This window comes from Oncorhynchus clarkii, chromosome 22 (genome assembly GCF_045791955.1).
Source record: "Oncorhynchus clarkii lewisi isolate Uvic-CL-2024 chromosome 22, UVic_Ocla_1.0, whole genome shotgun sequence".
Taxonomy (NCBI): domain Eukaryota; kingdom Metazoa; phylum Chordata; class Actinopteri; order Salmoniformes; family Salmonidae; genus Oncorhynchus; species Oncorhynchus clarkii.
In genome coordinates this window covers 24,511,616-24,537,103 of record NC_092168.1, presented here as the reverse complement: position 1 = coordinate 24,537,103, position 25,488 = coordinate 24,511,616, and the positions used below count along the sequence as shown (strand labels likewise).

The 25,488-nt window shown below is 43.5% G+C and overlaps 1 protein-coding gene across 3 annotated transcripts in view; it reads left to right on the top strand.

Annotated features, from left to right (window-relative positions):
* The window catches only part of LOC139380673 (sushi-repeat-containing protein SRPX-like), a 34,453-nt gene that overhangs the window by 7,532 nt on the left and 1,433 nt on the right, over positions 1 to 25,488 (top strand). For 2 of the 3 annotated variants that reach the window (XM_071123593.1, XM_071123595.1), the window contains exons 2-9: positions 1,580 to 1,636; positions 3,067 to 3,261; positions 6,351 to 6,527; positions 10,194 to 10,320; positions 21,036 to 21,154; positions 21,453 to 21,632; positions 24,294 to 24,427; positions 25,324 to 25,445. In XM_071123593.1, the coding sequence (XP_070979694.1) occupies positions 1,580 to 1,636; positions 3,067 to 3,261; positions 6,351 to 6,527; positions 10,194 to 10,320; positions 21,036 to 21,154; positions 21,453 to 21,632; positions 24,294 to 24,427; positions 25,324 to 25,445 (1,111 nt within the window). The remainder of the gene's footprint in view (positions 1 to 1,579; positions 1,637 to 3,066; positions 3,262 to 6,350; positions 6,528 to 10,193; positions 10,321 to 21,035; positions 21,155 to 21,452; positions 21,633 to 24,293; positions 24,428 to 25,323; positions 25,446 to 25,488) is intronic. The other variant, XM_071123594.1, reaches the window with a different exon arrangement.

The window sequence follows — 25,488 nt, the reverse complement described above, 5'->3', positions numbered from 1 at the left end:
CGCTCGTGCAGGTCCAGCCAAACGGACGAAAAGTTCAAAAAGTTATATTACAGGTTGTAGAAACATTTCAATCTAAGTATAGAATCAATCATTAGGATGTTTTTATCATAAATCTTCAATAACGTTCCAACCAGAGAATTCCATTGTCTGTAGAAAAGCCATGGAACTCAGGTCGCTCTCATGTGAAATGCGCTGACCAGGACCTGGCTCTCTGCCAGACCACTGACTCAAAGAGCTCTCATTCAAGCTTCTAAAGACGGGTGACATCTAGTCATCCCTAGGAAGTGCAACATGAACCATATCCCACTGTGTATTCGATAGGGCTGTTCAAAAACTACAAACCTCAGATTTCCCACTTCCTGTTTGAATATATTCTCAGGTTTTTGCCTTCCATATGAGTTCTGTTATACTCACAGACACCATTCAAACAGTTTTAGAAACTTCAGAGTGTTTTCTATCCACATGTACTAATAATATGCATATATTTGCAACTGGGACTGAGGAGCAGGCCGTTTACTCTGGGCACCTCTGGACACCTTATTCATCCAAGCTACTCAATACTGCCCCTGCAGCCATAAGAAGTATAAAAAGGAACCACCAGCTTTCATATGTTCTCATGTTCTGAGCAAGGAACTTAAACATTAGCTTTTTTTACATGGCACATATTGCACTTTTACTTTCTTCTCCAACACTTTGTTTTTGCATTATTTCAACCAAATTGAACATTATTTATTTGAGGCTAAATTGATTTTTATTGATGTATTATATTAAGTTAAAATAAGTGTTCATTCAGTATTGTTGTAATTGTCATTATTACAAATAAATAAATAAAAAATTGTCCGATTAATCGGTATCGGCTTTTTTTGGTCATCCAAATTATCGGTATCAGCGTTTGAAAAATCATAATCGGTCGACCTCTACTCTCATAGTGACCAAGAAGGAGAGAAGGAAAGGAAACCAATATTGGAGCACTAGTCACATATCACAGTAAGTATGTTGGTGACCTCACAACAAGACCCTGAGTCACATTTCAGCAAGAACAAGCAGGAGAAAACATTTTGGTATGGAGAAAAGGTTTAGGTAGTTCCTCCTCCGTTTCAAAACGTTTCCTTCAGTTTCATACTTACTGAATGTGACCCCAGTGTGAGGTTGCCATTGCACCACTGGTTTTAGAACAAGGTTGCAGTAAAAGTGATTCATTGTGCCAAACCAGCTGGGGAGAAAGGCTCCCTTGGGGTTCTTCTTCTCTGCATGTGTTAAAGAGATTTCTGTCATTCCTCTTTGGAGGAATAGTTTAGCAACGTTTTCCAACAGTGATAATCTTGATTTAATAATGACCTCTTGCAAAACACCAGTAAAATCCAACCCAAATCTTTTGTTGAAGGATTAGGCCCACGTCATGTTTTGAAACGTTGATAAACCCTTTCAATCAAATGTATTTATAAAGCCCTTTTTACATCAGCAGATGTCACAAAGTGCTATACAGAAACCAATGCAGCCCTACTCTTATCTTGAATGCAGCCTTGCTCTCTCCCTGCCTTGGTCACTAGCTGCTTTCTTCTCCCTCTTACTTTCTCAGGGTCGGGATACTATGGCTATGGAGATGATGAAGATGCATATGCTCGTAGAAACGGAGGTGAATGCTTTGACCAAGCTCTGCTGCCACACGCACGCACGCTTTTTACACACTCTGGCACTCGCTTTCAACACGCAGGAAAGTTTAGGGTTGAAATAAGCCTTTTAAACTCAAAGCATTGACTTCACTTTTTATCAACATTGAAAACATTTATTTTATTTGAAAAGCCAATCAAAGTTAGCTGTGTGTCTTTCACTTCAATGTGATGTACATAACTGTTATTTTCTTCTCCACAAGATAGCGATATGCTTCATCCCATGTTTTACAAACTGACACAATTATGTCAAACTAACTTTCAACTTTTCTTTGAGGTCAGTTAGACATGGAATTTTACCCTCTGGGCCAAACCAAACTCCTGGACTATTTCTCTTCTGTAGAGACTCAAATATAGTATTGTGTTATTTTACTCAATGACAGTGGAGACTGGAGTTACAGCCAACACACACACACAAACTGTCCAGCTCCTGTCCAGCTGGTGTATGTTTGTGTGTGTGCGTGCGTGCGTGCGTGCGTGAGTGCGTGCGTGCGTGCGTGCGTGCTTACAAGAAAGTGTGTGTTTTGAGTCAGTGGGGAAAAGACTGCAGATTTTATTTCCCTGGAATACAAACCTGCTGGCCCCTCAAACTTGGCATTCCCAAAAGGAATCTTTAGGTAAGCTTTTGAGGGATGGATAGAGCCATCCAACTGGTCGAGGAAAGTTGGAGGCAACTTCAGTGTTCTTCTGACAAATCTTTATCCCTCATGCTGTAAATCAGCTCTAGATCATCATCCACTTCAGCCTCCATTCTGAAGGTTATATTTATTAATAGTTCTATTGATGGGGTTTAGTAGCTCTAATCAACAGTATGATTGAGTGATCCCGTTTAAATACACTGGATCAAAGTGATCAAAGACAGACACCCACACACACACACTCAAACTATTTCCTACTATTCCTACTATTTCCCTTACTCTCAATCTTTTCTTTACTCAAGCAAGTACTTCTTGTTGTCAAGTACTTCTTATTGTCAGTATGGATTATGGTAAGTGACAAAGCCATTGTATCATTCTGTCTACCTGTGATAAGATGATGGATGGGTTTACACTAGCACTCCAGATTTCATCTCTTTAGTCTGCTGTAAACACGGTGTCCTGTGGTAAATCAGTATGGATTATGTATGTTGCTATGGGAAACTCACTGCCTGACTTACACTCACAGCCTCTCTTCATTTTAGCAGTAAGGTGAGAAAACACATGGATGTCCAAAACACTGGTAAATACCCCCCGGCCCCCAATAGTTAATTTACATTGCGGCACAAACAGACAATGTCTATCTCTATCCTGTATAGGAAGATGTCTGTCCAGCATCTGAACCAGAAGGACATTTATTTCAATATTTTATGTGAATGCTATAACTCTCCCTCTTATTCCCCCCATAACCCCATTTTTAGGGACCCCTTGGTGCGCGCCCATCAAGGTGAAGCATGGCGACGTGAGTTGTCGGAGTCCTGGGGGGCAGTATTATAAGAACGTGATGGGATCGCGCTGTAAGATCCGCTGTAAGAGGGGTTACGAGATGCAGCAGGGACACCCAGAGGTGGTGTGTATGGCCAGCAAACACTGGTCAGGAAACTACGCCTGCAGGGGTGAGACCACCACACACACAAACTCGCACACCTGGCCTACTGGCGAGACCCAAAATCACTGGACACCTTTACACCAAACATACAGTACCAGTCTGTACCAGTCAAGTTTGGACACACCTACTCATTCAAGGGTTTTTCTTTTTCTTTATTTGTACATTTTTTTACATTGTAGAAATAACACACATGGAATCTTGTAGTAACCAAACAAGTGTTTTACAAATCTTTTACAAAATCTGGACCCCTACAAATAAACTGGGCTAGACAATCTGGACCCTCTCTTTCTGGACCCTCTCTTTCTGCGGCAATTGTTGCAACCCCTTTTACTAGCCTGTTCAACCTTTCTTCCCTTCTTTAAAGGGGGAGACACTCTAGACCCAAACTCTTATAGACCTATATCCATCCTGCCCTGCCTTGCTAAAGTCTTCGAAAGCCAAGTTAACAAACAGATCACCAACCGTTTTGAATCACACCGTACCTTCTCCGCTATGCAATCTGATTTTCGAGCCTCCTTCACTCATGCTGTCAAACATACCCTCGTAAAACTGACTATCCTACCAATCCTTGACTATGGCGATGTCATTTACAAAATAGCCTCCAACACTCTACTCATCAAATTAGATGTAGTCTATCACAGTGCCATCCGTTTTGTCACCAAAGCCCCATATACTACCCACCACTGCGACCTCTATGTTCTCGTTGACTGTCCCTCGCTTCATGTTTGTCGCCAAACCCACTGGCTCCTTGTCATCTATAAGTCTTTGCTATGTAAAGCCCCGTCTTATCTCAGCTCACTGTTCACCATTGCAACACCCACCTGTAGCTCGCGCTCCAGCAGGTATATTTCACTGGTCATCCCCAAAGCCAACTCCTTATTTGGCCGCCTTTCCTTCCAGTTCTCTGCTGCCAATGACTGGATCGAATTGCAAAAATCACTGAAGCTGTAGACACTCCCTCACTAACTTTAAGCATCAGCTGTCAGAGCAGCTTACCGATCACTGCACCTGCACACAGCCCATCTGTAAATAGCCCACCCAACTACCTCATCCCCATATTGTTATTTATTTTTGCTCTTTTGCACACCAGCATCTACTTGCGCATCATCATCTGCACATCTATCACTCCAGTGTTAATGCTAAATTGTAATTATTTCGCCACTATGGCCTATTTATTGCCTTACCTCCCTAATCTTACTACATTTGCACACACTGTATATATATATTTTTATTGTGTTATTGACTGTATGTTTGTTTATCCCATGTGTAACTCTATGTAGTTGTTTTTGTCGCACTGCTTTATCTTGGCCAGGTCGCAGTTGTAAATGAGAACTTGTTCTCAACTGGCCTACCTGGTTAAATAAAGGTGAAATAAAATAAAAAAATCTCAAACCATCTCAATTGGGTTGAGGTCGGGTGATTGTGGAGGCCAGGTCATCTGATGCAGCACTCCATCACTCTCCTTTTTGGTTAAATAGCCCTTCCACAGTCTGGAGGTGTGTTTTTGGGCCATTGTCCTGTTGAAAAACAAATGATAGTCCCACAAAGCGCAAACCAGATGGGATGGTGTATTGCTGCAGAGTTCTGTGGTAGCCATGCTGGTTCATTGTGCCTTGAATTCTAAATAAATCACCGACAGCGTCATCAGCAAAGCATTCCCACAACATCCCACCTCCTCCTCCATGCTTCACGGTGGGAACCACACATGCGGAGATCAAGCGTTCACCTACTCTGCATCTCACAAAGACATGGCACTCAAATTTGGATTCATCAGACCAAATGACAGATTCCTACAGGTTTAATGTCAATTGCTTGTGTTTCTTGGCCCAAGCAAGTCTCTTCTTTTTATTGCCGTCCTTTAGTAGTGGTTTCTTGCAGCAATTCAACCTTGAAGGCCTGAACAGTTGATGTTGAGATGTCTGTTACTTGAACTCTGTGAAGCATTTATTTGGGCTGCAATTTCTGAGGCTGGTAACTTTAATGAACTTATCCACTGCAGCAGAGGTAACTCTGGGTCTTCCTTTCCTGTGGCGGTTCTCATGAGAGCCAGTTTCATCATAGCGCTTTATGGTTTTAGCGACTGCATTTGAAGAAACTTTCAAAGTTCTTGATGTGTTCGGTATTGACTGACTTCATGTCTTAAGATCGGTGTCCCTAAACTGGAACGGTTGTTGTTAATATGCGCTAATGTGACTAGAATGACATTGTAAGTAACAGCCAACTTTCCAGGACATACAGTAGACATGTCTTATATGGGCAGAAAGCTTAACTTCTTGTTAATCTAACTGCACTGTCCAATTTACAGTAGCTATTACAGTGAAAAAATACCACGTTATTGTCTGAGGAGAGTGCAAAACAACAACATGCTTTTATCACGGCAACTGGTTTGATACATTCACCTTAGAAGGTAAATAATGTACTTACATTCTGTAATCTTGCTCTGATTTGTCATCCTGAGGGTCCCAGAGATAAAAGGTAGCATAGTTTTGTTTGATCAAATCCATTTTTATATTCAAATGTAAGAACTGGGTTCTACAGTTTGAACCCCTGCCGTCTCTGGCCCCACACCCACCCTGCCCGGCAATCTAGTTGCGAAAGTTGAAAAAGAGGCTGTGATCCTTGCTTATTTGAGCTGTTCTTGCCATAATTTGTATAAGACTAAGTCCATATTAACTTTTAACAAGGCACACCTGTTAATTTAAATGAATTCCAGGTGACTACCTCATGAAGCTGGTTGAGAGAATGCCAAGAGTGTGCAAAGTTGTCATCAAGGCAAAGAGTGGCTACTTTGAAGAATCTCAAGTATAAAATATATTTTTGATTTTGTTTAACACTTTTTTGGTTACTACATGATTCCATATGTGTTATTTTATAGTTACGATGTCTTCACTGTTATTCTACAATGTAGAAATGTAGTACAAATAAAGAAAAACCCGGAAAAGAGTAGGTGTGTCCAAACTTTTGACTGGTACTGTATGTAACCACTGAAGATACACACAACCAATCGTATCATTGTCAGATTCATCAGCTACCTGCTAATCATACACCCTCTTTGTGAAAATAGATTTTTGGACTTGATTTGTGTTTCCCTGTCAGAGATCCGGTGTCCTAAGCTACAGATGCCTGCTAATGGTGGCTATAAGTGTTCAGATGGATCCTACTTTAACTCCCGCTGTGAGTTCTTCTGCTCCCTTGGATACACTCTGAAGGGGTCCAAGACTGTCACCTGCCAGTACCACAAGACCTGGACCTCAGGGGAGAGTGCCTGCATAGGTGAGTCAGAGAGTGCTTGTGTGGATGTGTGTGCGTGCGTGCGTGTGTGCATTTACCGATGTACAGTATGTGTATGGCGTTTGTGTGTGTGGTGTTTGTCTGTAGCTGTCAAATCAAATCAAATTGATTTTTTCAACAGTGAAATGCTTACAAGCCCTTAACCAACAATGCAGTTTTTTTAAGTGTTTAGAAAATATTTACTAAATAAACTGAGGTAAACCATAAATAAATAAAAAGTAAAAAATAAGAAAATAGAAAAATGGCAAATAATGAAAGAGCAACAATAAAATAACTGTAACAAGGCTATATACAGGGGGTACCGGTCCATGTGTGGGGGCACTGGTTAGTCGAGGTAATTGACGTAATATGTACAGTCGTGGCCAAAAGTTTAGAGAATGACACAAATATTAATTTTCACAGTCTGCTGCCTCAGTTTGTGTGATGGCAATTTGCATATACTCCAGAATGTTATGAAGAGTGATCAGATGAATTGCAATTAATTGCAAAGTCCCTCTTTGCCATGTAAATGAACTGAATCCCCCAAAAACATTTCCACTGCATTTCAGCCCTGCCACAAAAGGACCAGCTGACATCATGTCAGTGATTCTCTCGTTAACACAGGTGTGAGTGTTGACGAGGACAAGGCTGGAGATCACTCTGTCATGCTGATTGAGTTCGAATAACAGACTGGAAGCTTCAAAAGGAGGGTGGTGCTTGGAATCATTGTTCTTCCTCTGTCAACCATGGTTACCTGCAAGGAAACACATGCCATCATCATTGCTTTGCACAAAAAGAGCTTCACAGGCAAGGATATTGCTGCCAGTAAGATTGCACCATAATCAACCATTTATCGGATCATCAACAACTTCAAGGAGAGCGATTCAATTGTTGTGAAGAAGGCTTCAGGGCCCCAAGAAAGTCCAGCAAGCACCAGGACCTTCTCCTAAAGTTGATTCAGCTGCGGGATCGGGGCACCACTAGCACAGAGCTTGTACAGGAATGGCAGCAGGCAGGTGTGAGTTCATCTGCACGCACAGTGAGGCGAAGACTTTTGGAGGATGGCCTGGTGTCAAGAAGGGCAGCAAATAAGCCACTTCTCTCCAGGAAAAACATCAGGGACAGACTGATATTCTGCAAAAGGTACAGGGATTGGACTGCTGACGACTGGGGTAAAGTCATTTTCTCTGATGGATCCCCTTTCTGATTGTTTGGGGCATCCGGAAAAAAGGTTGGAGAAGACAAGGTGAGCGCTACCATCAGTCCTGTGTCATGCCAACAGTAAAGCATCCTGAGACCATTCATGTGTCGGGTTGCTTCTCAGCCAAGGGAGCGGGCTCACTCACAATTTTGCCTAAGAACACAGCCATGAATAAAGAATGGTACCAACACATCCTCCAAGAGGAACTTCTCCCAACCATCCAGGAACAGTTTGGTGACAAACAATGCCTTTTCCAGCATGATGGACCACCTTGCCATAAGGCAAAAGTGATAACCTAAGTGGCTTGGGGAACAAAACATAGATATTTTGGGTCCATGGCCAGGAAACTCCCCAGACCGTAATCCCATTGAGAACGTGTGATCAATCCTCAAGAGGCGGGTGGACAAACAAAAACCTACAAATTCTGACAAACTCCAAGCATTGATTATGCAAGAATGGGCTGCCATCAGTCAGGATGTGGCCCAGACGTTAATTGACAGCATACCAGGGCGGATTGCAGAGGTCTTGAAAAAGAAGGGTCAACACTGCAAATATTGACTCTTTGCATCAACTTCATGTAATTGTCAATAAAAGCCTTTGACACTTATGAAATGCTTGGAATTATACGTCAGTATTCCATAGTAACATCTGACAAAAATATCTAAAGACACTGAAGCAGCAAACTTTGTGGAAATTAATATTTAGTGTCATTCTCAACTTTTGGCCACGTCTGTACATGTAGGTAGAGGTAAAGTGACCATGCATAGATAATAAACAGAGTAGCAGCAGCTTAAAAATGGGGGTTTAATGCAAATAGTCCAGGTAGCCATTTGCTTAGTTGTTCAGCAGTCTTATGGCTTGGGGGTAGAAGCTGTTAAGAAGCCTTTTGGACCTAGACTTGGTGCTCTGGTACTGCGGTAGCAGAGAGAAAGGTCTATTACTAGGGTGGCTGGAGTCTTTGGCAATTTTTAGGGCCTTCCTCTTACTGGTATATTTTTGTTTTATTTTTATTTAACCTTTACTTAACTAGGCAAGTCAGTTAAGAACAAATTCTTATTTACAATGACAGCCTAGGAACAGCGGTGTAACTGCTGTGTACATATTTTTACCTTGTTCTTATTCGATCTAGCAACCTTACGTTTACTGGCCCAATGCTCTAACCACTAAGCTTCCTGCCATCCAGTATAGAGGTCCTGGATGGTAGGAAGCTTGGACCCACTGGTGTACTGGGCCGTACGCACTACCCTCTGTAGTGCCTTGCGGTCGGAGGCCGAGCAGTTGCCATACCAGGCGGTGATGCAACCAGGATGCTCTCGATGGTGCAGCTGTATAACTTTTTGAGGATCTGAGGACCCATGACAAATATTTTCAGTCTCCTGAGAGGGAATAGGCATTTTCGTGCCCTCTTCACGACTGTCATGGTGTGCTTGGACCATGACAATTCGTTGGTGATGTGGACACCAAGGAACTTGAAGCTCCCAACCTGCTCAATGACCTTGACTAACCGGTGCCCCTGCACATTGACTCTGTACCGCTACCCCCCGTATATAGCCTCGCTATTGTTATTTTAATGCTGCTCTATAATGAATTGTTATTTTAATTTTTTACTTAAGACTTATTTTTCTTAACTGCTTTGTTGGTTAACAGCTTGTAAGTTATCATTTCACTGTAAGGTCTACTACACCTGTTGTATTCGGCGCATGTGACAAATACAATTATATTTGATTTGTAAGCAGGAATCAGGAGGATAGAGTTATGGTCAGATTTTCCAAATGGAGGGTGAGCTTTGTATGCATCTCTGTGTGGAGTAAAGGTGGTCTAGAGTTTATTCCCTCTGGTTGCACATGTAACATGCTGGAAGAAATTAGGTAAAATGGATTTAAGTTTCCCTACATTAAAGTTCCCGGCCACTGAGAGTGCCGCCTCTGGATGAGCATTTTCTTGTTTGATATGGCCTTATACGGGTCGTTGAGTGCGGTCTTAGTGCCAGCATCGATTTGTGGTGGTAAATAGACAGCTACAAAAAATATAGATAAACTCTCTTGGTAAATAGTGTTGTCTACGTGTTATCATGAGATACTCTACCTCAGGTGAGCAAAACCTTGAGACTTCATTAATATTAGATTTTGTGCACCAGCTGTTATTGACAAATAGACAGACCGCCACCACTTGTCTTACCAAAGGCAGCTGTTCTATCTTGCCGATGCATGTAAAACCCAGCCAGCTGTATGTTATTATCAATGTCGTCTTTCAGCCACGACTCGGCGAAACAGCACTCCATCACAGCAGCTTCTCTAGTCTAAAATCACCCCAATTACACAGACAGGACATAACATAACACAACATAACATGACAGAACAGAACAGGGAAAAGCACATTCTTTTTCTCTCTTCCTGTTTCTCTTCCCTCCACATCTGCTGACATTTTTAACCACTCTTTCCCCCATCTCCTCTCTCCTTCTCTGGTAGATGTGGATGCCCCAGTAATAAAGTGTCCTAACCTGAAGGACAAGATGGCAGAGCCTGGCAAGCTCACTGCCAGGGTTACCTGGGACACACCGGAGGGCAAGGACACGGCCGATGGCATCCTCACTGAGTCAGTCTGACCCCTGATCCTTAACCCCTAACTCCACTGAACCTTCATTTATAACATCTAGTGGTAGTTAGGCTTGGGCTGTATACTGTGTATTAGAGGTCGACCGATTATGATTTTTCAACACCGGTGCCGATTATTGGATGACCAAAAATGCCGATACCGATTAATCGGACGATTTTTATTTTTTTATATATTTTTTTTATATATACACTGCTCAAAAAAATTAAGGGAACACTAAAATAACACATCCTAGATCTGAATTAATGAAATATTCTTAAATACTATATTAAATACTTTTTTCTTTACATAGTTGAATGTGCTGACAATAAAATCACACAAAAATGGGCGGGCCAGTCCATAGCATCAATGCCTTCCTCTTGCAGGAACTGCTGACACACTCCAACCACATGAGGTCTAGCATTGTCTTGCATTAGGAGGAACCCAGGGCCAACCGCACCAGCATATGGTCTCACAAGGGGTCTGAGGATCTCATCTCAGTACCTAATGGCAGTCAGGCTACCTCTAGAGAGCACATGGAGGCCTGTTTGGCCCCCCAAAGAAATGCCACCCCACACCATGACTGACCCATCGCCAAACCGGTCATGCTGGAGGATGTTGCAGGCAGCAGAACGTTCTCCACAGCGTCTCCAGACTCTGTCACGTCTGTCACATGTGCTCAGTGTGAACCTGCTTTCATCTGTGAAGAGCACAGTGCGCCAGTGGCGAATTTGCCAATCTTGGTGTTCTCTGGCAAATGCCAAACGTCCTGCACGGTGTTGGGCTGTAAGCACAACCCCCACCTGTGGACGTCGGGCCCTCATACCACCCTCATGGAATCTGTTTCTGACCGTTTGAGCAGACACATGCACATTTGTGGCCTGCTGGAGGTAATTTTGCAGGGCTCTGGCAATGGTCCTCCTTGCACAAAGGCGGAGGTAGCGGTCCTGCTGCTGGGTTGTTGGCCTCCTCCACGTCTCCTGATGTACTGGCCTGTCTCCTGGTAGCGCCTCCATGCTCTGGACACTACGCTGACAGACACAGCAAACCTTCTTGCCACAGCTCGCATTGATGTGCCATCCTGTATGAGCTGCACTACCTGAGCCACTTGTGTGGGTTGTAGACTCCGTCTCATGCTACCACTAGAGTGAAAGCACCACCAGCATTCAAAAGTGCTGGTCTCCTCATTCCAGTAAGACCTGTTCCGGCTCCATGTAGGAAAATCTGACCATAACTCTATCCTCCTGATTCCACGTACCAGGCCTCCAGTATGTCTCCCCAGCCTGGTAAGCCCTGTGGCAGCTCCACGCACCAGGCTTCCAGTACGTCTCCTCATTCCAGTAAGACCTGTTCCGGCTCCACGTAGGAAGCCTCCAGTGATGATCCAGGGCCGAAGCCTCCAGTGATGATCCATGGCCCGAAGCCTCCAGTGATGATCCATGGCCCGAAGCCTCCAGTGATGATCCATGGCCCGAAGCCTCCAGTGATGATCCATGGCACGAAGCCTCCAGTGATGATCCATGGCACGAAGCCTCCAGTGATGATCCATGGCACGAAGCCTCCAGTGATGATCCATGGCACGAAGCCTCCAGTGATGATCCATGACACGAAGCCTCCAATGATGATCCACGAAGCCTCCAGCGACGGTGTCCAGTCCGGAGCCTCCAGCGACGGTGTCCAGTCCGGAGCCTCCAGCGACGGTGTCCAGTCCGGAGCCTCCAGCGACGGTGTCCAGTCCGGAGCCTCCAGCGACGGTGTCCAGTCCGGAGCCTCCAGCGAAGGTTTCCAGTCCGGAGCCTCCAGCGACGGTCCCCAGTCCGGAGCCTCCAGCGACGGTCCCCAGTCCGGAGCCTCCAGCGACGGTCCCCAATCCGCGGCCTCCAGCGACGGTCCCCAGGCCTCCGGATGGCCTCTAGCGACGGTCCCCAGTCCGGGGCCTGCGGCGAGGGTCCCCGCACCAGAGGCGCCACAAAAGTGCGTGGAGCCAGAGGTGGAGCGGGGTCTACACACCGAACCGAAGCCGCCACCGCCAAGGGGGGGGGGGGGGGGGGGTACTGTCACTCCCTGACCTTAGAGAGACGTTTTATTTCTCTACTTGGTGAGGTCAGGGTGTGATGTGGGGTGGGCATTCTATGTTTTGTATTTCTTTGTGTTTGGCCGAGTGTGGTTCCCAATCAGAGGCAGCTGTCTATCATTGTCTCTGATTGGGAATCATACTTAGGTAGACTTTTTCCCACCTATGTTGTGGGATCTTGTTTTTGTACAGCTCTTGTAGCCTACGGAACGGTACGTTCGTTTTGGTTTCACTTTGTTATTTTGGTGCTGGTTCTCATTGAAATAAATATGATGACCACAAATTACGCTGAGCCCTGGTCTCCTTCAAGCAAAGCACGTTACATGCCATGTAAAAAAGCTAACGTTTAAGTTCCTTGCTCAGACCATGAAAACATATGAAAGCTGGTGGTTCATTTTAACATGAGTCTTCAATATTCCCAGTTAAGACGTTTTAGGTTGTAGTTATTATAGGAATTATAGGATTATTTCTCTCTATACCATTTGTATTTCATATACCTTTGACTATTGGATGTTCTTATAGGCACTATAATATTGCCAGCCTATTCTCGGGAGTTGATAGGCTTGAAGTCATAAACAGCGCTATGCTTCAAGCTTTGTGAAGAGCTGCTGACAAACGCAGGAAAGTGCTGTTTGAATGAATGCTTACGAGCCTTCTGCTGCCTACCACCGCTCAGTCAGACTGCTCCATCAAATCATAGACTTAATTATAATATAATAAACACACAGAAATATGAGCCTTAGGTCATTAATATGGTCAAATCCGGAAACGATCATTTCGAAAACAAAACGTTTATCAGTGAAATACGGAACTGTTCCGTATTTTATCGAACGGGTGGCAACCCTAAGTCTAAATATTGCTGTTACATTGTACAACCTTCAATGTTATGTCATAATTATGTAAAATTCTGGCAAATTAATTACGGTCTTTGTTAGGAAGAAATGGTCTTCACACAGTTCGCAACGAGCCAGGCGGCCCAAATTGCTGCATATACCCTGACTCTGCTTACACTGAGCGCAAGAGAAGTGACTATGATTATTTTTAACTAAATATGCAGGTTTTAAAAAATATACTTGTGTATTGATTTTAAGAAAGTCATTGATGTTTATGGTTAGGTACATTGGTGCTACGATTTTGCTTTTTTCGCGAATGCACTTTTTGTTAAATCGGCACCCGTTTGGAAAAAAAGTTATTTTATTTTTATTTATTTCACCGTTATTTAACCAGGTAGGCTAGTTGAGAACAAGTTCTCATTTGCCACTGCGACCTGGCCAAGAAAAAGCATAGCAGTGTGAACAGACAACACAGAGTTACACATGGAGTAAACAATTAACAAGTCAGTAACACAGTAGAAAAAAAAGGGAAGTCTATATACATTGTGTGCAAAAGGCATGATAGCGAATAATAAGGCGAATAATTACAATTTTGCAGATTAACAACACTGGAGTGATAAATGATCAGATAGTCATGTACAGGTAGAGATATTGGTGTGCAAAAGAGCAGAAAAGTAAATAAATAAAAACAGTATGGGGATGAGGTAGGTAAAAATGGGTGGGCTGTTTACCGATAGACTATGTACTGCTGCAGCGCTCGGTTAGCTGCTCAGATAGCAGATGTTTGAAGTTGGTGAGGGAGATAAGTCTTCAACTTCAGCGATTTTTGCAATTCGTTCCAGTCACAGGCAGCAGAGAACTGGAACGAAAGGCGGCCAAATGAGGTGTTGGCTTTAGGGATGATCAGTGAGATACACCTGCTGGAGCGCGTGCTACGGATGGGTGTTGCCATCGTGACCAGTGAACTGAGATAACGCGGAGCTTTACCTAGCATGGACTTGTAGATGACCTGGAGCCAGTGGGTCTGGCGACGAATATGTAGCGAGGGCCAGCCGACTAGAGCATACAAGTCGCAGTGGTGGGTGGTATAAGGAGCTTTAGTGACAAAACGGATGGCACTGTGATAAACTGCATCCAGTTTGCTGAGTAGAGTGTTGGAAGCAATTTTGTAGATGACATCGCCGAAGTCGAGGATCGGTAGGATAGTCAGTTTTACTAGGGTAAGTTTGGCGGCGTGAGTGAAGGAGGCTTTGTTGCGGAATAGAAAGCCGACTCTTGATTTGATTTTCGATTGGAGATGTTTGATATGAGTCTGGAAGGAGAGTTTGCAGTCTAGCCAGACACCTAGGTACTTATAGATGTCCACATATTCAAGGTCGGAACCATCCAGGGTGGTGATGCTGGTCAGGCATGCGGGTGCAGGCAGCGAACGGTTGAAAAGCATACATTTGGTTTTACTAGCGTTTAAGAGCAGTTGGAGGCCACGGAAGGAGTGTTGTATGGAAGCTCGTTTGGAGGTTAGATAGCACAGTGTCCAAGGACGGGCCGGAAGTATATAGAATGGTGTCGTCTGCGTAGAGGTGGATCAGGGAATCGCCCGCAGCAAGAGCAACATCATTGATATACAGTGCCTTGCGAAAGTATTCGCCCCCTTGAACTTTGCGACCTTTTGCCACATTTCAGGCTTCAAACATAAAGATATAAAACTGTATTTTTTTGTGAAGAATCGACAAGTGGGACACAATCATGAAGTGGAACGACATTTATTGGATATTTCAAACTTTTTTAACAAATCAAAAACTGACAAATTGGGCGTGCAAAATTATTCAGCCCCCTTAAGTTAATACTTTGTAGCGCCACCTTTTGCTGCGATTACAGCTGTAAGTCGCTTGGGGTATGTCTCTATCAGTTTTGCACATCGAGAGACTGAAATTTTTTCCCATTCCTCCTTGCAAAACAGCTCAAGCTCAGTGAGGTTGGATGGAGAGCATTTGTGAACAGCAGTTTTCAGTTCTTTCCACAGATTCTCGATTGGATTCAGGTCTGGACTTTGACTTGGCCATTCTAACACCTGGATATGTTTATTTTTGAACCATTCCATTGTAGATTTTGCTTTATGTTTTGGATCATTGTCTTGTTGGAAGACAAATCTCCGTCCCAGTCTCAGGTCTTTTGCAGACTCCATCAGGTTTTCTTCCAGAATGGTCCTGTATTTGGCTCCATCCATCTTCCCATCAATTTTAACCATCTTCCCTGTCCCTGCTGAAGAAAAGCAGGCCCAAACCATGATGCTGCCACCACCATGTTTGACAGTGGGGATGGTGTGTTCAGGGTGATGAGCTGTGTTGCTTTTACGCCAAACATAACGTTTTGCATTGTTGCCAAAAAGTTCAATTTTGGTTTCATCTGACCAGAGCACCTTCTTCCACATGTTTGGTGTGTCTCCCAGGTGGCTTGTGGCAAACTTTAAACGACACTTTTTATGGATATCTTTAAGAAATGGCTTTCTTCTTGCCACTCTTCCATAAAGGCCAGATTTGTGCAATATACGACTGATTGTTGTCCTATGGACAGAGTCTCCCACCTCAGCTGTAGATCTCTGCAGTTCATCCAGAGTGATCATGGGCCTCTTGGCTGCATCTCTGATCAGTCTTCTCCTTGTATGAGCTGAAAGTTTAGAGGGACGGCCAGGTCTTGGTAGATTTGCAGTGGTCTGATACTCCTTCCATTTCAATATTATCGCTTGCACAGTGCTCCTTGGGATGTTTAAAGCTTGGGAAATCTTTAAACATCTTCACAACAGTATCTCGGACCTGCCTGGTGTGTTCCTTGTTCTTCATGATGCTCTCTGCGCTTTTAACGGACCTCTGAGACTATCACAGTGCAGGTGCATTTATACGGAGACTTGATTACACACAGGTGGATTGTATTTATCATCATTAGTCATTTAGGTCAACATTGGATCATTCAGAGATCCTCACTGAACTTCTGGAGAGAGTTTGCTGCACTGAAAGTAAAGGGGCTGAATAATTTTGCACGACCAATTTTTCAGTTTTTGATTTGTTAAAAAAGTTTGAAATATCCAATAAATGTTGTTCCACTTCATGATTGTGTCCCACTTGTTGTTGATTCTTCACAAAAAAAATACAGTTTTATATCTTTATGTTTGAAGCCTGAAATGTGGCAAAAGGTCGCAAAGTTCAAGGGGGTCGAATACTTTCGCAAGGCACTGTATACAGAGAAAAGAGTCGGCCCGAGGATTGAACCCTGTGGCACCCCCATAGAGACTGCCAGAGGACCGGACAGCATGTCCTCCGATTTGACACACTGAACTCTGTCTGCAAAGTAATTGGTGAACCAGGCAAGGCAGTCATCCGAAAAACCGAGGCTACTGAGTCTGCCGATAAGAATATGGTGATTTACAGAGTCGAAAGCCTTGGCAAGGTCGATGAAGATGGCTGCACAGTACTGTCTTTTATCGATGGCGGTTATGATATCGTTTAGTACCTTGAGCGTGGCTGAGGTGCACCCGTGACCGGCACAGCGGAGAAGGTACGGAAGGTACGGTGTTGACTTGGCTTTCGAAGACCTTAGATAGGCAGCGCAGGATGGATATAGGTCTGTAACAGTTTGGGTCCAGGGTGTCTCCCCCTTTGAAGAGGGGAATGACTGCGGCAGCTTTCCAATCCTTGGGAATCTCAGACGATATGAAAGAGAGGTTGAACAGGCTTGTAATAGGGGTTGCGACAATGGCGGCGGATAGTTTCAGAAATAGAGGGTCCAGATTGTCAAGCCCAGCTGATTTGTATGGGTCCAGGTTTTGCAGCTCTTTCAGAACATCTGGATTTGGGTAAAGGAGAACCTGGAGAGGCTTGAGCGAGTAGCTGCGGGGGGGGGGGCTGAGCTGTTGGCCGAGGTTGGAGTAGCCAGGCGGAAGGCATGGCCAGCCGTTGAGAAATGCTTGTTGAAGTTTTCGATAATCATGGATTTATCGGTGGTGACCGTGTTACCTAGCCTCAGTGCAGTGGGCAGCTGGGAGGAGGTGCTCTTGTTCTCCATGGACTTCACAGTGTCCCAAAAGAGTTGGAGCTACAGGATGCAAACTTCTGCCTGAAGAAGCTGGCCTTAGCTTTCCTGACTGACTGCGTGTATTGGTTCCTGACTTCCCTGAACAGTTGCATATCGCGGGGACTATTCGATGCTATTGCAGTCCGCCACAGGATGTTTTTGTGCTGGTCGAGGGCAGTCAGGTCTGGAGTGAAGCAAGGGCTATATCTGTTCTTAGTTCTGCATTTTTTGAACGGAGCATGCTTATCTAAAATGGTGAGGAAGTTACTTTTAAAGAATGACCAGGCATCCTCAACTGACGGGATGAGGTCAATGTCCTTCCAGGATACCCGGGCCAGGTCGATTAGAAAGGCCTGCTCACAGAAGTGTTTTAGGGAGCGTTTGACAGTGATGAGGGGTGGTCATTTGACTGCGGCTCCGTAGCGGATACAGGCAATGAGGCAGTGATCGCTGAGATCCTGGTTGAAGACAGCGGAGGTGTATTTGGAGGGCCAGTTGGTCAGGATGACATCTATGAGGGTGCCCTTGTTTACAGATTTAGGGTTGTACCTGGTGGGTTCCTTGATGATTTGTGTGAGATTGAGGGCATCTAGCTTAGATTGTAGGACTGCTGGGGTGTTAAGCATATCCCAGTTTAGGTCACCTATAACAGAACAAACTCTGAAGCTAGATGGGGGGCGATCAATTCACAAATGGTGTCCAGGGCACAGCTGGGAGCTGAGGGGGGTCGGTAGCAGGCGGCAACAGTGAGAGACTTATTTCTGGAGAGAGTAATTTTCAAAATTAGTAGTTCGAACTGTTTGGGTATGGACCTGGAAAGTATGACATTACTTTGCAGGCTATCTCTGCAGTAGACTGCAACTCCTCCCCCTTTGGCAGTTCTATCTTGACAGAAAATGTTATAGTTGGGTATGGAAATCTCAGAATTTTTGGTGGCCTTCCTGAGCCAGGATTCAGACACGGCAAGGACATCAGGGTTAGCAGAGTGTGCTAAAGCAGTGAGTAAAACAAACTTAGGGAGGAGGCTTCTGATGTTGACATGCATGAAACCAAGGCTTTTTCGATCACAGAAGTCAACAAATGAGGGTGCCTGGGGACATGCAGGGCCTGGGTTTACCTCCACATCACCCGCGGAACAGAGGAGGAGTAGAATGAGGGTGCGGCTAAAGGCTATCAAAACTGGTCGCTTAGAGCGTTGGGGACAAGGAATAAAAGGAGCAGATTTCTGGGCATGGTAGAATATATTCAGGGCATAATGCGCAGACAGGGGTATGGTGGGGTGCGGGTACAGCGGAGGTAAGCCCAGGCACTGGGTGATGATGAGAGAGGTTGTATCACTGGACATGCTGGTTGTAATGGGTGAGGTCACCGCATGTGTGGGAGGTGGGACAAAGGAGGTATCAGGGGTATGAAGAGTGGAACTAGGGGCTCCATTGTAAACTAAAACAATGATAACTAACCTGAACAACAGTACACAAGGCATATTGACATTTGAGAGAGACATACAGCGAGGCATACAGTAATCACAGGTGTTGAATTGGGAGAGCTAGCTAAAACAGTAGCTAAAACAGTAGGTGAGACAACAACAGCTAATCAGCTAGCACAACAACTGCAGGTAAAATGGCGTTGACTGGGCAGGGAGGGTCGGATTAACTACACACAGAGCCTGAGTGCGGCTGGGGCCGACAGATAAAACATAAACAAGCAGAATGGAGTACCGTGATTAATGGACAGTCCAGCATGCATCAGCTATGTAGCCAAGTGATCAGTGTCCAGGGGGCAGCGGTGGATGGGGCAGGGAAGCTGGACTGGCAAGTATTATCCAGGTTAAAAAACTGGCTGGCTGTGCAGAAGGTAAAAGGTAAAAGCCGCTAGCAGTGACTAACAATGACTGAATAATGATTGATTATATGCAACGCAGGACAAGCTAGTTAAACTAGTAATATCATCAACCATGTGTAATTAACTTGTGATTATGTTAAGATTGATTGTTTTTTATAAGATAAGTTTAATGCTAGTGTAGCGTGGTTCGTTCTGCGTTGTGTACTTTTAATTAGGACACTGCCACAACTGGAGGTCTGCTGGTTGGATTATTTTTATTTGCCCTGCACACGAAGAGACAACACACAATATTTTAGCCCTTGGCGCAGTCATAGCTCTCAGGCACCTGCGCGAGCTCATAGAAACTCACTCAAACACCGTCCCAAGTACTCACAAGTTACAATAGGTACCCTAGTTAGCGAGCTCGGTGAAACTTTAATAAATCTTTATATTGTCCACATTGTGTAACATTACCACGGTTTATATTGAACAATTTCCGAGCCACGGACAACATACTTTGCTTGCCGAATGTCAGGCAAAAGAGAACAATAAGGGGGTATGGAAATACAGATAACCCTCGATGGGCCAAACCAAAATATACAAAACTTTTACAATCACGTGTATGTACAATATAGATATGAAAAAACGTTTGTACACCAACAACTAACATTAGCTATGCAGCTGTAATTAAGTTTCAAAAACACACTGAATTATTATTATTATCCCCTCTTGACCTGGCCTATTTTGAATTGGTCCTTGTGTGCAACTTGGTGCATAATCTAGGGGAACAACATGACACCGCTACACTAGCTAGAAACTTACCTTGGCTCCTTGCTGCACTTGCGTAACAGGTGACCAGCCTGCCATACAGTCTCCTCGTGGATTGCAATGTAATCGGCCATAAACGGCGTACCAAAATGCAGATTACCGATTTGTTATGAAAACGTGAAATTGGCCCAAATTAATCAGCCATGCAGATTAATCGGTCGACCTCTACCATGTATATACCGTATACCGGGATATTTGGAAATGGCCGCAGGATGTTTTTTCAATATCGTTTAAACTATTTATTTGAAGTTTTTGTATACATTTGAATATTTGTAGTTACTTTTTAAGTAAATACCTGCAGTCAGCTAGTGCAATATGATAGGCAATAAAGAAGATTGCGTTCTTTATTTTACCTGTCACATATTTTTTCTTACCGGTAGTCCTCCTTCACGTGGTGTTTGTTTACAAGCACACAACAACAAGAGACTTGTGAGTCACTCACTGTTGTGCAGCACACATCTAGTTACAGTATGGAATTCACAACTAAATGTTTGCCAGCTAGATATTTTATAGCTATTAATTTAACTGTCTAAAATGTGCTAAATGTTCTGCAGTTGTGTATTTGGTTTGCTAATTTAGTAGCTAGTTCGCTATCTAGTAAAGTGGTTAGCTTGGCTTAGTAACAGTAGAGAATCGCCTCCTGGATCAAGAGCCTTGCTGTCTAGTATTTGTTTTGTGCCTGCAGCAAACTGTTAAGTAGCTTTTTGAGTTACTTGTATAGCTTTATGAGCTGGGACGTTTATCCTGGAAATAATTTAGATCAGAGGCTGTATAAAATATTTGCAAAGAACTTGTTAGCATTTAGTTTGCATTCTCTATGAGATTTTACATGTACTTGTTAGCATTGCTAACCTTAGGATTACAGAGGCTGTGGAATTAGAAAACAGCTCCCCTTGTGTTCAGTGCCGGCATTACCGAATATCACGGTATAGCACAAGGTTGGTATGAAGGTATTACCATCTGGATACCGCCCAAGTCTAGTGGCAGTAGCAGTAATAGTAGTAGTCATGGTAGCAGTAGTAGTACGGTAAGTCTTTAGTTAAGCTTCAGTACTATTGACACAGTGTAGTATTTGACTGAGGCTGTGTTTACAGTGTGATCCTGAAAGGGAAGCCTCCTGGACACTTCCCAGAGGGGCTTCATAAGATGTCCTACACCGTCTATGACCGCGCCGGGAACAAAGGCAGTTGCCGCTTCTCTGTCAGAGTACGAGGTGATCCCCCAACATTTTTACAGTGTTTCTAGTCAGACAGCAATGTTCTGACAACATTTGAAGGAACAAACACAGAACACTTACACATTTATGCCTGTTAGGCTGCTTTTACACAATCAGACAATTTTTATATTCCACTAATTGGTCTTTTGACCTATCACGTCAGATCTTTTCACATCAGATCTTTTTCAGAGCTGAAATGATTGGTCAAAATACAAAATTAGCAAAAAAAGTATCAGAATTGGGATGCATGAACACAGCCTTAGAGTGTGTGTCTGAATCTATTTTGTGCCACCAGTGCGTCGCTGCAGCCCCATCACCCCTCCAGAAAACGGCTATATGAAGTGTGACAGTGATGGAGATAACTACGGAGCCACCTGTGATTTCAAATGTACAGGAGGGTATGAACTCCAGGGCAGTGCTGCCAGGGTGTGCCAGTATGGACTCACCTGGTCAGGCACGGAAACCAACTGTGCAGGTACATATCTGTGCACACACACACACACACACACACACACACACACACACACACACACACGTATGTATACACACACACATACACACATATTGTTCACATCACATAAGCACACCTCACAGACACACATACAGTACTTTACACTTCACATAAACCAATAGGGCTGGGATTTGCTAAGGACCTCCCGATACAATATCATCACGATACTTGTGTCGATACGAAATGTATTGCGATTATCACGAATCTATATGTATTGCGATTCAATACTGTGTTTATATTGTGATTCGATGTTCCAAACATATTGCTCACCATCTGTCTGCTGCAGAGGGACAAGAGAGAGCCATGAGAAACTGAGTTTTGATCAGACATGGAAATAAAAGTTCTGAAAAACAAATTGACTCCCTATTTAAAAAGAAGAATGAGAACATGCAGGCACATCAAACCAGCACAATAATGATATTGTGATATTTTCAAAATGATACGATATATCGTCAAAAATAATATCCCGATATGTAACTATTGATTTTTTCCCCCATCACTATAAACCACACACACATACAGTTGAAGTCGGAAGTTTACATACACCTTAGTCAAATACATTTAAACTCAGTTTTTCACAATTCCTGACATTTAATCCTAGTAAAAAGTCCCTGTCTTAGTTCAGTTAGGATCAATACTTTATCTTAAGAATGTGAAATGTCAGAATAATAGTAGAGAGAATGATTTATTTCAGCTTTCATTTATTTCATCACATTCCCAGTGGGTCAGAAGTTTACATACACTCAGTTAGTATTTGGTATCATTGCCTTTAAATTGTTTAACTTGGGTCAAATGTTTCAGGTAGCCTTCCACAAGCTTCCCACAATAAGTCAGGTGAATTTTGGCCCATTCCTCCTGACAGAGCTGGTATAACTGAATCAGGTTTGTAGGCCTCGTTGCTCGTACATGCTTTTTCAGTTCTGTCTACAAATGTTCAATAGGATTGAGGTCAGGGCCTTGTGATGGCCACTCCAATACCTTGACTTGGTTGTCCTTAAGCCATTTTGCCACAACTTTGGAAGTATGCTTGTGGTCATTGTCCATTTGGAAGACCCATTTGCGACCAAGCTTTAACTTCCTGACTGATGCCTTGAGATGTTGCTTCAATATATCCAAATAATTTTCCCATCCTCATGATGCCATCTATTTTGTGAAGTGCAACAGTCCTTCCTGCAGCACAGCACCCCCACAACATGATGCTGCCACCTCCGTGCTTCACTGTTGGGATGGTGTTCTTCGGCTTGCAAGCCTCCCCCTTTTTTTTCTCCAAACATAACTAATGGTCATTATGGCCAAACAGTTCTATTTTTGTTTCATCAGACCAGAGGACATTTGTCCAAAAAGTACGATCTTTGTCCCCATGTGCAGTTGCAAACCGTAGTCTGGCTTTTTTTTATTGCAGTTTCGGAGCAGTGGCTTCTTCCTTGCTGATCGGCCTTTCAGGTTATGTCGATATAGGGCTCGTTTTACTGTGGATATAGATACTTTTGTACCTGCTTCCTCCAGCATCTTCACAAGGTCCTTTGCAGTTGTTCTGGGATTGATTTGCACTTTTCGCACGCCAAAGTACGTTCATCTCTAGGAGACAGAACGTGTCTCCTTCCTGAGCGGTATGATGGCTGCGTGGTCCCATGATGTTTATACTTGCGTACTATTGTTTGTACAGATGAACGTGGTACCTTCAGGCATTTGGAAATTGCTCCCAAGGATGAACCAGAATTGTGGAGGTCTTGGCTGATTTCTTTATATTTTACTATGATGTTATGCAAAGAGGCACTGAGTTTGAAGGTAGACCTTGAAATACATCCACAGGTACACCTCCAATTGACTCAAATTATGTAAATTAGCCTAATAGAAGCTTCTAAAGCCATGACATATTTTTCTGGAATTTTCCAAGCTGTTTAAAGGCAAAGTCAACTTAGTGTATGTAAACTTCTGACCCACTGGAATTGTGATACAGTGAATTATAAGTGAAATAATCTGTCTGTAAACAATTGTTGGAAAAATGACTTGTGTCATGCACAAAGTAGATGTCCTAACTGACTTGCCAAAACTATAGTTTGTTAACAAGACATTTGTGGAGTGGTTGAAAAACTAGTTTTATTGACTCCAACCTAAGTGTATGTAAACGTTTGACTTCAACTGTACATTACACATCCACCATGCTGTGTGTTTAGCAGCATTGAAGTTGTGATCAGGGGTGCTGAGGGGTTCGCTGGAGGTGAAAACGGGGATGTCTCCCTCGGCCAGGATGGGCTGTCGATCGATCACAGAGATCCAGCAGATCAATACCGCCTGCTCAGACATCGACCAGCACTGTCTGTGACACATACTTAAGTGGATTATTGTCTAATAGAAGAGACAGTATTATACTGCTATCATATTTTAAAATACAGTGACACTCCATATAGCACTTCTGATATATGCTGTGGAAGGAACAAGTCATAGCAAACTTTATAACAACAAGACCAGTAAAGACAAGTAAAACAGAGCAATGAAATTAACATTTTGAGTTTTTTTGGGCAATTGCAAATCAAGTTACATTATTTGCTTTCATAGAATGTGATGATGTGATATGTTGCAATGATGTAGTGTTTTATTATGTCATAACATGTTATGTCACAGCTATGAACATCAACGTGGGGGTGCGTACAGCCTCAGGTCTGCTGGACCAGTTCTATGAGAAACGACGCCTCCTCATCATTTCTGCTCCCACAGCTGCCAATCATTACTACAGGTTCCAAATGACTAATCTACAGGTGAGGGAGTAGGAGGGAAGGATGGAGGGAGGGAGAGGGAGGGGAGAAAGGCAGAGCGTGAGGAAAGAGAGAGACCGAGTGGGGGAGTAGGTCAAATTGTCTGTGGTTCTGCTGATGGGGTGTGTAGTTCCTCAGTTTCTGGTAAACAGAGAAAATGTCACCGCGCAGCATAAACAATGCCGGTGTGCTCTGTAAATTCAGGCTATTCTGAGTTTGGATGATTTTCTGCCTGTCAAAAGATATTAAAAGGGAGCAGCCTTTAAAAAGCCTGACCTTTAAAGTGTCAGGAAAGAGGTGACTCTTGTCATACGCGGTGAGTCATTACAACCTCACCTTTAAAGGTCCAATGCAGCCAATTTCATCTCGTTATCAAATCCTTTATGGGAAACAATTAAGTACCTTACTGTGATTGTTTTCAATTAAAATGGTCTAAAAGAGCAAAGAGCAATTTCTAAAGCAAGAATAGTACTAGGACTGTCTGGGAGTGGTCTGAGTGGGGAAGGTAAAACTAGCTGTTAGCGAGAGGTTTGTAACTCTCTCTCTTATTGGTCTATTAACTAATTTACCGCCTGGTGATGTCACCAAAACTCAATCTCACTCAAGTAGGCTGAAATTTCAGGCAGTCTTTTCAAACACCTCTTACACTACAAGGGCATTTTCACAATTTCACAGTATTATTCCAACTTCATAGTGTGGAAATATATATAAAAAACAGGATGTTTTTTCATGTTTTTTACTGCACTGGGCCTTTAACAGGCCAGGTGATGGATTCTGTGAACTTTGTTGACATTACTTGAATTTGTATGTGAGTGCATTTTCATGTTCTGTGCTTGTGTGTACAATGCTATTTGTGTGTTTTTTGGTGTGGTTATAATGTAAATGTGTGTGTATTCCAGCATGCCCAGTGTGGTCTGGATCTCAGGCATGTGACGGTGATTGAGCTGGTCGGGATTTACCCAGCACAGATTGGCCGTATCAGCCACAGACTCATCCCCCCAGGGCTGGCTCTACAACTCCGGTACACACACACATACACACACCGTCATCATCATTCATGACAA